This window comes from Musa acuminata, chromosome BXJ3-9, assembly GCF_036884655.1.
Source record: "Musa acuminata AAA Group cultivar baxijiao chromosome BXJ3-9, Cavendish_Baxijiao_AAA, whole genome shotgun sequence".
Lineage (NCBI taxonomy): Eukaryota > Viridiplantae > Streptophyta > Magnoliopsida > Zingiberales > Musaceae > Musa > Musa acuminata.
In genome coordinates this window covers 3,864,220-3,876,692 of record NC_088357.1, presented here as the reverse complement: position 1 = coordinate 3,876,692, position 12,473 = coordinate 3,864,220, and the positions used below count along the sequence as shown (strand labels likewise).

The window sequence follows — 12,473 nt, the reverse complement described above, 5'->3', positions numbered from 1 at the left end:
ATAGATTTTGGCTTTGCCAGTGCAAATTTGAACCGATCCATCTGAACCACCGTCTCTAACTATTCGAAATGGCTCATGCCATTGTTGTTGTTCTTGGAGGGATCCATTTGACTGCTCCATTGCAGAGATGCTGTAGGAGAGTTGTGTCCCCACCTCGACAACGATCGAACAGCTTTGTGGCCACCACCCATCGTCTTCTTCTCGGGGAGGTGACGACAGCTGTGTGGGTCTACTGGGTATTTTTTCTCTCGTGTAGACTCTTCCCGGACACCTCCCTCTCTAATGGACTTCTGTTGATGTGCCCATTCTTTTGGGCCACTCACTGCATCAGTCCTCTCCTTCCCCTTCGGTGCACCTCTGTTCGGTGAATCTCATCTTGTTCATGCATGAGCCCATCGTCTGTTTGTTTGTCCATGAACACAGCGCACCTCTGTTGGGTGAATGTCATCTTGTTCATGCATGAGTCCATTGTCCGTTCGTTTGTCCATGCACACAGGAGAGGGCCATCGCTTGCACTTCTAGAAGAAGTTTGGATCTAGCCATGATGTGGGTGGCCAATAATTCTTGGACTCTTCCATGATGAGAAAAGTGTCTCTCGCTTTATGGAAACCCTAGTTGATGATTACTCCATGACACACTGAGGCTCTCTATTGGCACATCAACGCAAGCACATTGGCGGCATCGCTGGACAGCGCAAGGCCTGGCCAAGCTTTCATGGAATCTAATTATCTCAAAACTTTGATCACTTGACTGTCTAATGACGAAGCTATAGTACTTCTCCATCAGAGAGGATTGGAGATGGATGGACCAAAAGGTGCCGCAGCAACTTTGATTCGATAAGCTCTTTTAGTTGTGTTCTACAGCCCAAGAAATTGGGCTTATCGTCCATGACGACCATCTGTTTGCCATATTGCGTCTGAGAAATGAACTAGTTTTTGAACCACCATTTATCTCAAAACCTTGTTACTTTCTTTTCCCTTGAGAATCCAATATGAGTAAATGCAATCACACTACTAGATCTGTACTCCCCCTATATCTAAAGATTTCAGCAGTATCCCAAACAAAGTCAAGAACGAAAAAGAGAGAAATCCGCAGTCAATATCTTTGGACAGTGTTAAGTAGTAATCGGATGCTTCATTTTCATTTGGATGTATTCTCGCCTCACCATCAATGGCGGCGGTGTCTTCCTGTCACTGGATGCTTCACATGATTTGCGTCGGTCTTCTGACTCCAGCGATCGAGTACTGCTGCCACCATTAACATCTCCAACTCTGCAAGCGCTGCGCTCCTTCCTCACCATTTCTATATGGTCTGCATGTGTTGCTTCCTTGGAACGGAGAGAATCTTGATTAGGCTTAAACTGACTCACATTAACTGTGTGAATATTCTATATCTGAAGTCAGAGATATATAGCGTTCACGTTTTCACCACTCTCGGAACGAAGCAGGCAGCGACGTCGTCATGCATGGAGGTTACTCCGAGTTCGGACAGGTGAGCCGAGCATTCCGACTTCGACCAAAGGCCACCGAACCGCAATTAGGCCATGCGCAACACATGACTCCGAAGGAGGAGACCGACGTTATGTTGACTTAGCTGATGGCTTCTTCCTTAAGAATGAGATCTTCGGAAGAGGTACACATGCACTGTGACAAGTTGGAGGACGACCAGGAGAAAAGAAAGCTAAGAACCTACTCGTGCGAGAGGAAAAGGATTGAATTGGATCCGTTTGACTCGGCTTTTGCACCACGAGTTCACTGCCACGGCAGTATGCCGCAACTTCATTGTCACTCACATCAACTCTTTCTTCTTTCCCCATCAACCAAGAGGCTCTGCACTTGACTTGGGGTGGATCCACAAGTCAAGGTCTCAGCCAAGCAACCTGCCCACCTTTTGCTGATCGCCTAATTTGGACGCCGCATTACTTTGAAGTTGGAAGTCCACCTTCTCAGAGCTGGTAAACCCCTCTGTCGTGGATCGTCGAGTCAACCCTAACTATATTCCTTTCCAATTAAATCATTCTTCTGTCGCAAATATTTAAGATATAGCGATCGGTGCTTTCTTGAGTGTTATGTATATCATTGATGTAATTAATTCTCTTTTCATGTTCTTTAATCCCGCAAATCTTGAGATCCAAACATCTCTCTACTCTTTCTTCGGCGTCATAATGGCCATTATGGCCACTCGTCGGTCGTCACTGCCAGACGATGGCTACTTGCCAGTCTACGTCTTCGTAATGCCTGCGAACGGGCCACAGGTCAATGCTTCTGCTCTCTGGATCTGCACCTCCTTTTGTTATTTCTTAAATCAAACATGAGATCTATTGTTGACATCGTGCAGACTAGAAAAATAACGTTTATAAATCTTTCTAGAATGACATGCGATCTAAATCTTCTCCTGCACACTGTTTTCTTGGCAGAGTCCAACTTTTCAACTACATATTCTTCTTTTCTTGGCAGATTCCATGGCGCCTCGCACGGGCGTTCGGCAGTTCATTGACGTGCGTGCGAGTAGAGTAAAGCAAGCGAGGCTCCGTGGCGTCTCTTACTTGGCCTTTTTTTGGCTTTCCTTCTCTCGCTATTGTTTGTTTTCCTTTCAAGCCAGATCTGTATCGCCTTTTGGTTGGTCCCTCGTCTCCACAAATGCCACATCAAAACGTGGATGTGTGGCCGTTCGTCGCTTGACTTTTTGCTTGCTTGCATGAACAGAGAGCCCGGTGGTCGTTCTCCCACCGGGACGCAAAGGGCACCACGTTCGTGTCCGCTATGAGTCTCGAGATCTCCGCCCGTCCCCAGAATACGGCGCCATCTCCTCCGTCAAGTCTTCGGAAAAAAGAAAGCCACCATCGCCTCGCCTCATTGTAATTTCATCAAACATGTGGCCTACCAGTCGAGTCGTGCTGCCTGTCCCGTGTCCCACTCGAGCCCCGACTAGGTTGTCTGGTCCATTCGGCCGGCACGCTCGCACCGCACGGCGACGGGGCCCACCACGAGAGCCTCGACACCTTTCCGCCACGGCGGCGGAAAAAAAGCTGTGCCCTGTCTGGGTCCGGACAGCCGAGTCGCGCTCCCGTCCCCCAAGACCGTTGGCGACGGACCGAGCGGTAAGAGTCCGGAGTCCGCCAATCGATCGAAGCCACGTGAGCCGTTCGCGACCTTTATGACGGCGAAAGCATACGATCCCGCAGAGGGAAGAAACGAAAACGGGAACAGTTCTCTCTTGTTGACTATTCGCGAGCGTTCACAGGCATTGACTCTCGGTGGTCATGGCGGTTAGGGATCATCTGCGGGTATATATTCCTTCCTCCCTCGCTCCGGGATCCCAATACCGCTCCCTAGTCTCTTCTCACCTCTGTTCTCCCCCCACTCGCTCGGCGTTCCTTTCTTCAGTCATCGAGAGTTCCTTGATTCGCCTTCGTCGTTCCGCCGATCCGATGCCTTCGCCACCGGCCGTGGCGCGTACCATTTTGGTCACCGGTGGCGCCGGATACATTGGCAGCCACACGGTTCTGCAGCTCCTCAAAGGGGGCTTCCGAACCGTGGTGGTGGACAACCTCGATAACTCCTCGGAAGTCGCCGTCGAGCGGGTCAGAGAGCTTGCGGGGGAGTTCGGCAAGAACCTCGTCTTCCACAGGGTACCAATTTCACCCTCTTATTCCACTCATGTAGGTTCAGCCTCTGGATTTTCGGCTTCTGGATGTGTCCGGATGGTTTCCTCGATATCTGCGAGTTGGGAGTGGCTTCTTGATTGACGATTTTATTTCATGCACAGTTCTCGATTGAGAATATTTGTTCCCGTTTGCGCTGTTTCCACCGTGACGTGATTCTTCTTTCCTTTCTGTCTTGCGCTCGAGAACGTCATGCTGCATTTCTAGCATTTTCCCAGCATTATGAATCAGTGGATTGCTCCACTTCCCAATTGTTGCCGCTAGTAATTAGTTCCTGATGTTCATGCAATTTTGGGTTCTGTGCGAACTTGTAATTCTAGGATTTCTTGAATGAGGCTTGCTCGTGCGTCATGACATGCCTTTCATCAAATTTAGGAAATAGTCGAATTTTAGAGGCTAGACCGTGTCTTAAAAAGCTTATTTGTAGCCAAAGGCCTTCGTCGTTTTCATCAAATTAGGTAAACGTTCATGTTCTAAATGCCAGAACATGAATGTTGAGCACTTACTTGGAGTCTAAAATCCTGGAAATCGCTACCGAATCTGCTAAAATTCATAAACTGCTAACACTAATTACCAAAATAGTTTAAATAGGTTATTTATGACATATTTCTCTGAGAATTTCAGCATGGAAAAATTACTGGTCGGTCTTTGTGTATAATTCACTCAATTGGGAGAACTAGATTGACAACAGCACATGCATTACCCCTCTTACGGTTTATTCTATGTTTTGATCTCTGTTGTTTGTGCAGTTTATTATATTCTTTTATCATTCTTGCTATCCTAATTTTAAAATTTCCAACTATAAATTGGGTCAGCTTAGTTCACAGAGCACTATTAAAAAGTATCATAACGATAGGATCCTTTTGTCTAGAAAGATAGTTCCTACTGATCACTTAATGAGGACGAGGATATTGAAAATATCCTTATAAAAAGTTAGAATTCATCAACCTAAAAGCTTTACCTGCAAGTGCAAGTTCAAACATGATATGCCACATTTTCTCTACCTCTTACAGTTTCAGTCGTTTTCTATTTGACATATTGTTTTCCCTCTTTAAACAAACAATAACGACATGACCTTTACATCATGATGTTGAGCACATGTGTATTTCTTGTCGATAGTTAAAAACCTTTCTTCATATTACAATGTTGTATTCTATGCAAAATGAACTGTTTGATTCTCTTTAGAAGTTGCAGAGGGCAACATTTGAATAGCTAGGAAATTGTTGTGACAAAACGTCATCAAGAATATGCTTCAACCGGCATGCAAAATTAGTTATTTTGCCAACTTTCAATTAGTCTGATTTTTATAATCAAACAATGAAAACTACAAGATTCAATATATAACTTTGACGTTCAAACTGTCCCTTCTGCAGGTTGATCTTCGAGACAGGGAAGCACTTGAAAATGTTTTTTCTTCAACTACGTAAGGTTCTTTTATTATGAACATTGTTATCGTTTTCTCACCATTACATTTTTTCTTTCCTTTTGCACGTGGAATACTATTGTTAGAATTCTGGATTGTGGTGTCTTTTATTATAACCTCTGGTGCTTTATGAAGGCAAACAACTGCACAGCACACTCTCATCTTTCTATATTATTAATCTCAAATTGATGGTTTTTTGTGATGTCTTGATAAAACAAGATTTGATGGCATTTAGATATGCTTTACATGTTAGACCTCTAATTGCATACTGGTTTTCCTTTTTTGTCATTGATATTTCCACTTCCATTATATGCCAAGTTTTATTTTTAGTCTTCTATGATGTGCTACTTTTATAAGCTCATATTTTGATTTGGTTCTGCAGGTTTGATGCGGTCATACACTTTGCTGGACTTAAGGCTGTTGGTGAAAGTGTCAAAAAACCTTTAATGTATTACAATAACAACCTCATTGGTACAATAAATCTCTTCGAAGTAATGGTTGCATATGGATGTAAAAAGGTACTGCGATCCATATATTTCTCTTGCAAACTTGCCAGGACATTATGAAAAATAAAAATCAATATTCAGACTTTCAGAGCCTCTGAGCTTCTTGCAGTGATATGCTTGAAATTGACATTTATCGAGCAATAGCTTTATCTAGTTCAATAATAAATGAAACAAATATTCTTTCAAAACCACCTAGGTGGTGGCTGTAGCTTGAATGCATTGACTGCCTCCTGTGACAACTTTGAAGTTCTGGCAAATATTCTTTCTTTGCCTGAAATTACCTATAAAACACTAATCTGAGTTTGAAGTTCTCTTTTCCCAGTATGTTTACTCTCTGAATTCAGGTGTTAAACATTGTTTTATCCTATATGCATGAATTCCACCTCAATTATCACTTATATGTTATTATTCATGACCATTCTAAACACATGATATCTTAAATTTGGGTGCCTGATATTTTTTAATTTACAGCTGGTTTTCTCCTCATCAGCCACTGTTTATGGGTGGCCCAAGGAAGTACCCTGTACAGAAGAAGTTCCTCTATGTGCAATGAACCCATATGGACGAACGAAGGTTTCTTTTTCATCTTTGCCTTACATTTCCATGTTTTTATGGCCACACTATCTGATCTAATAATCCTTTAATTATTTTGTCATTGTAGCTTATGACTGAAGATATCTGTCGTGATATCTGCCAAGGTGACAATGATTGGGATATAATACTATTAAGATATTTCAATCCTGTTGGAGCTCATCCTAGTGGATGCATTGGTGAAGATCCTCAGGGAATTCCCAATAACCTCATGCCTTTTGTACAACAAGTAGCTGTTGGTAGGAGGCCTGCCCTGACAGTATTTGGAAATGACTATTCAACCAAGGATGGGACAGGGGTACTGATCTTAAACATGTTAACTTTATTACTTTTGAGATTTCATTTATATATTTTTTTATAAACATCAATCGATAGGAAATAATTTTTGCATATCTAGCCTTTTAGCATAGGCCTTAGGTCATTTGTATTTTCAAGCAGATAAAATTGATTGGTCTACATGAGTACGACATGGATTCAGAATACCTGTAAAATGACAACATTATTTGGAAACAGTATGCTCTACCATAGTTTCTGAGTTATTCTACGTGACCTTTGCTCAAAGATTAAGAACCACCTAAGATAGCTTTTGGCGTCCTAATGCCAGATGTGGAAGTAGTCACAACAGAATTATAACAGAACACACTATCCTGACACTAAAACAAGGTTAACTTTTCTTTACATTTTCAATAGAAAATGATTTGAGAAGGCTAAAAACACATTCGAGAAATTAATTTCGAGCTGTGTTTTTGCCTATGTCTATTTTCTAATATATTATCAATTTTATTTACTTCCTGTGTTGCTATAGTATGTGTTTACCAGCATATGTTGAGAGTTTTGGTTATTTTTGTAACCTTGATTTTGTTCAGTCTTTTTCCTGACCCACAATTTTCTGGGTTTTAGATGAAGAATATATATTTTTTCTGTATAGTTGTGTTTTTTAAACACACATTCTGATCTTATGGACATTATACTGTGATTCCAGGTAAGGGATTACATTCATGTAATTGATTTAGCGGATGGACATATTGCAGCTTTGCAGAAGCTCTTTGAAGGTTCTCATATAGGTCTGTACAACTGGCACTTAAGTTATGTTGTTGGAATTAAGTTCTTGGCTTAAAGGAAGTGTATATTATTAGTTACGTTTCCATAACGTGTGTTTGATGAAGTTAGGACCATCTGAGAACCTATGCATTTTCCACATGCCATGTGAATTTAATTTATCTAGTTCAGCATAATTAAGAACTTTGCTAAATCAAAGGTTAAATTGATTGTTGTTATCTCTCATAATAACATGTATACAAATAATAAATTATGAAAGCCTTTTTCTGGTACTTGTATCTATCACCGTGCATTGTATTCCTTCTGTTTTGGTTGAGACGGTACTAGGAAAAAGAGAGGGTGGTAGGCACATGTTTCTCATGGGTTGAGAAAGGGTCAATGTGTACCACCTCTCGTCTTATGGAAATAAAGGGTAAAAGCTAGCCATAGAAAGGTGTGAATCCATAACCTGGGTGTGTTCCATGGGTATGAAATGGTCCTCCTCCACATTTGTCTTGGTAAAACTCTCTGCCTGTTTTATTGTACGTATTCTTCTACGTTATGACAATCTGTTCTAATCCTTTCTACTGATATCTTATAACTTTCCTAGGTTTTAAGTAGTATTTTGTTGTTTGTTAAATTATTTTCTTATGCAAAGTGCAGTATATTGCTCTCCCTTGTTTGAAATTATTATATGGAGTATGCACATAATATATTCTTTTATTTCTATTTGGTTTCCCCTCCATTATTTTAAATTTCCATGTATGAGTACATTTCTCTCTATGTTCTAGCTTAATTTTATTAATTTTATTTTTTTGCCCTTTGATAATTATATGATCTTCCGAGGCTTGTGCCCCTCCCACTCCTCTCCCCTCTTTGAAAAATAAAAATAAAAGGATAAAATTTTAAAGTCCTGGCTCAACTCCTTCAATGGGTGTGTCAATAAAATCTTCACATTTTTTTCTAAGCTCATTCTTTGTTTGCAGCCAGTTTCTAGCAAAGCTGGTTTTATTTGGTTGTCCCTTGACTGCAGAGATGTCATAAGTCTAAATATTCAGGTTAATGTCACCTGAGTTTTACGAAGTTCAAAAGAAGTTATTATTGTTATGATCTCCATCAGACTCGGACATGTTGGGATTAGCTATAGAGAACACTTTGTTAAGTAGGTTCCATTTTAAGTCTTACCTTCTTAGAAAACATGTAGCTTTTTGAGCATACATGTATTCTTGGTCTCATTGAAATAGATGTTGAAGTCTAGGAATGAGGGCCAATAATTATACTAGTTATTTGATTTAGTAACTTTGACACTGGCAGGAAACACACTGGAGTAAAAACTAGTTCTATAATCACTGCTGCTACTTGTGGTAGTGATAGGCGAATCGTAAATAGGAAGCATGTAGACAATGTAATAATTGAAACGCATTCAACTATCGAAGCAAAATTTTTGACATGATGCAATAAAGGTTCCTTTTTTTCCTTCGCTGATGTATAAAGTTAAGTTGTTAGCAGTTAAAGAATAATAGGTTTTTCTTTAGCTACGGCAATGCCTGCTAAAGTCTCTGCTGATCTTGTGTTATGCATATACATGCTAAAGACAAAATGATGTGTGTCAGCGCATGCTGTGGTTTGGTTCAGTAGAGTATGCACCTATATGGATCAGCTCACATTTTACTCGCACTTAAGGACCTCCAATTTTGCCAAAAATTCATTGGCATGGTGTGGTTGCAGCAGTATGTAATATAATCATAGTACTTTCATGCCTTGGTAGTTGATATTCAGAGAAATATATCAATTCATAGTATATTTTTTCAGTTCATTTTATATATACAACTGTTAATGTTTCCCTCCGATATCGAGCAAGGGCTATGTTCACCATAAGTGATGAATGTATTGGGTCCTAATAGCTAATCAAGACCCTTGCTTTCTGTGTCGTGATTAAAGCTGTTTTTGCAAGATGCAGGCTGTGAAGCCTATAATCTAGGAAGTGGGAAGGGAACATCTGTTTTGGAAATGGTGGCAGCATTCGAGAAGGCTTCTGGGAAGGTGCTGCTGTTCTTCTTTTATGATCCTCTACATAATGATTTGAAGCTTAAGCCTGGTTTCGCTTTGTGCGTTGCATATTTTTCTGACCTCTGATATCGTTTCAGAAAATCCCTTTGGTCATGGCTGAAAGGCGACCTGGTGATGCTGAAACTGTTTACGCATCCATCGCCAAAGCAGAGAAGGATCTACATTGGAAGTACGGAGTAGCACATCTTTACCATTATATGCTTAAGTTCATCTAGAAATATTTTCCGCGGTCCTTTGGTAGCGAAAAATCTATTCTGAAATTGTAGAGGCATGTTAGATCTTTGATCGTCTATTGTTTGAATGTCAATTGAACACAGCTAGCTTAGTGATGGGGTATTATTTGATGTTTACTGTGCAGGGCAAAGTATGATATTGAAGAGATGTGTCGAGATCAATGGAACTGGGCTAGCAAAAATCCTTGGGGATACAAATCGCCTGAGACTACTAATGATAAGCATCTTACTTGTGGATCTCCTGAAACTATTAATGGGAAGCTCCCTACTTATGCGTTGCCCAAGATTGCTAACGGAAGGCTCTGTACTACTGGGTCATTGGGCAATTCCAATGGAAAGCATCATATTTATGGAGCACCTAAGATTGCTACTGGAAAGCATCCTACTTTCGGGTCGTCTGAGACTGGCAATGTGCATGCTTCTAATAGATTGCCTCGGACTACCAATGGGAAGCATCATTCTTATGGATCACTTGAGACTGTGAATGGAGTTCACCCTACTTATCGATCATTTCAGATTGCCAATGGAGAGTACCCTACACTAGAATAACATCAACTCTTCAACAGAAAAAAAGAAAGATCACTAATCGACAATTTGATACAATACATGTGGCATAGTCCAGCTGATACGATTATTCAATGATATGTCTGTTATGTGAATAAACATGCTTCTATGATCAAAAAGGCATGATAGTCAAAAGTGTCTTTACATTTATCTTTCTTTTGAGGTCCATTCTTTGTTTCTCTTTCATGGTATTTATCTGGTCTATAAGTCTGATCATGTTTTGACTATTAATTTTTTATATATAATCGATCAGAAGGAGCTACCTAAGCAGCCATTTGTCTTGATTGATTCGGAAGAAGAGAGACAGTAAATGTGCCATTAGTGATTGCCAAGGTGACAATTCAGACTAATTTCTTTAATATTATAGGTATAATATTAATTTAATAAAATCTGCATTTTATAATAATAATTATATATTTGTCCTACTTAAATTCTCTTGCTTTCGACTTGAGTTTAATCTGAGTTTGGGATCGGATCGAGTTTAAGATAAAAAAGGGATCGCCCCAAAAAAGAGGGGTGGTTTGGTCGGTGTAAGCTAGGTGGGTATGTTGGGTGTGGCGTACGACGGCCTGTTATCCTTCCACCGTTAAGAGCGAGAGGTGGTCGCTGCTCTGTGAAGCCAGCCTGACGCGGTGTCCTCCGCTTTAGGATCCCGTGTGACTCAGGCTTTCGCCCAGATCATATGGCTCATCTGCTTGACTTGGAATGGGCAAGCCGAGTTAATGAACGTAGACCCAACCCACTCGCGCCTAACACGCCATGCCACCACCCTAATGCCCCCGCTTGGGTTACAAGCCAACGCTATTGGACTCGGCGATCGAGGCGCTTTCGTCCCATCATATCAAGTGAAATAATTCTTGAAAACTAGCAATGTGGGACTAAGAATGGTACAACTGCTTCTTCCCCATAGCGCGCACCAAATGCTTTGGATGCTGCGGTAACTGTACGCCGACTCCGTGTCGGAAGAGACGCGAATTGAACTCCACTGGATTGTACTCCCTCCTACTCCGCCCTGAATGATACAAACCAAATGTTAGATATTTTAATCTGTGAAATTATTAGCATCAAGTAGAAATTTGGTCATAGGTTAATTTGAAATTTCTATGATCATTGAGCATCGATCATAATATGTACACTCACAAGGCCTCTCACACGTTAATTTTTTATTTGCTTTTTTTTGTTTCTTCTTTTAGATACCTTCTTATATAGTTCAACTCAACATTAATAATAATAATAATAATTTTTATTATTTTATTTCATCCATCGAAAGATATGAACTTAAATAATTGGACAGTATAAGAAAAAAGTATAATATCAACAAGACTATCTGAAGATGTATACAAAATTTAAAAACACAACTTAAATAGCACAAATCAACAAGTACATAAAGATGATCTTTATAAATCTCAAACTTATTATCAATGAAGTAAAATGCATATAAGCGTCACAATAAAATCATAGAGAGCATATGTCCCTAGTTTATTTAAGGACAAGGGATAGGGAATAAATAAAACTCTAATTAAGCTTTGACTTTATTATTATAAATATAAAAAAATTAAAAACTTATTTTTGTAAAAGATAGATAAGAATTTAAATTTGGTTGAACAATATAACTTAAATAAAAGGAGACAACGTTGTTGTTATGTAATCCCAAAAGGTTATAATCCATTTGTGATTGATATACACGAGATAACCAATAGATCAATTATTTTTATTATTAAAATAAGCAAATAACACAAGTTTGGAAGAGTATATGATGTTCAAATCTATGCAGATATTATCTTAATTTTTGACATCAACATCACTATCTCAACAACATGGTTTTCCAAGCAAGTCAAAACATATATATTATGTTAGTGTTGTATATCCATACTATCATATAATAATCATAGATTTACTATCGTAAGATGTTAGTGTTGTATATCCATACTATCATAGATTTAGATGATTATAAAAAATATTTATGATATTCTGAGATCCTTCATAATCTCAGAGAGATCGAAGAAAAAAGGTGATGGTTTGATCAGTATTAGCCAAGTGGGTATGATGGGCGAGGCGTGCGCCAACTTGTTATCCTTCCACCGTCGAGAGCGGGAGGTATTCGCTGCTCTGTGAAGCCAGCCTGACGCTGTACCCTCTGCTTTAGGATCCAATGCGACCCGAGCCTTCGCCCGGACCGCATGGTTCAGCTGCACGACTTGGAACGGGCAAGCCGAGATTTACACGTCAACACCCCACCCGCTTGGCTCTCACAAGCATCCCACCACCTCAATGCCCCCGCTTGGGTAACAAGCCATCGCTACCAGGCTCGGCGATCGAGGCGCTTCATACAACCTCATATAACAGTTCAAGCAGCTAAATAAACAGGCGATGTGGGACTAAAG

At 40.2% G+C, this 12,473-nt stretch overlaps 1 protein-coding gene across 1 annotated transcript; it reads left to right on the top strand.

The window, feature by feature from the left end:
- Positions 1-2,867: 2,867 nt before the first annotated feature.
- Positions 2,868-10,359, top strand: LOC135649755 (UDP-glucose 4-epimerase GEPI48-like). Its single transcript, XM_065168508.1, has 9 exons — positions 2,868-3,631; positions 5,038-5,087; positions 5,470-5,605; positions 6,065-6,166; positions 6,255-6,482; positions 7,167-7,248; positions 9,183-9,265; positions 9,370-9,461; positions 9,651-10,359. Exons 1-9 carry the CDS (start codon positions 3,263-3,265, stop codon positions 10,072-10,074), a joined length of 1,566 nt encoding a protein of 521 aa, XP_065024580.1. The 5' UTR covers positions 2,868-3,262; the 3' UTR covers positions 10,075-10,359.
- The last annotated feature ends 2,114 nt before the right edge of the window (positions 10,360-12,473 follow it).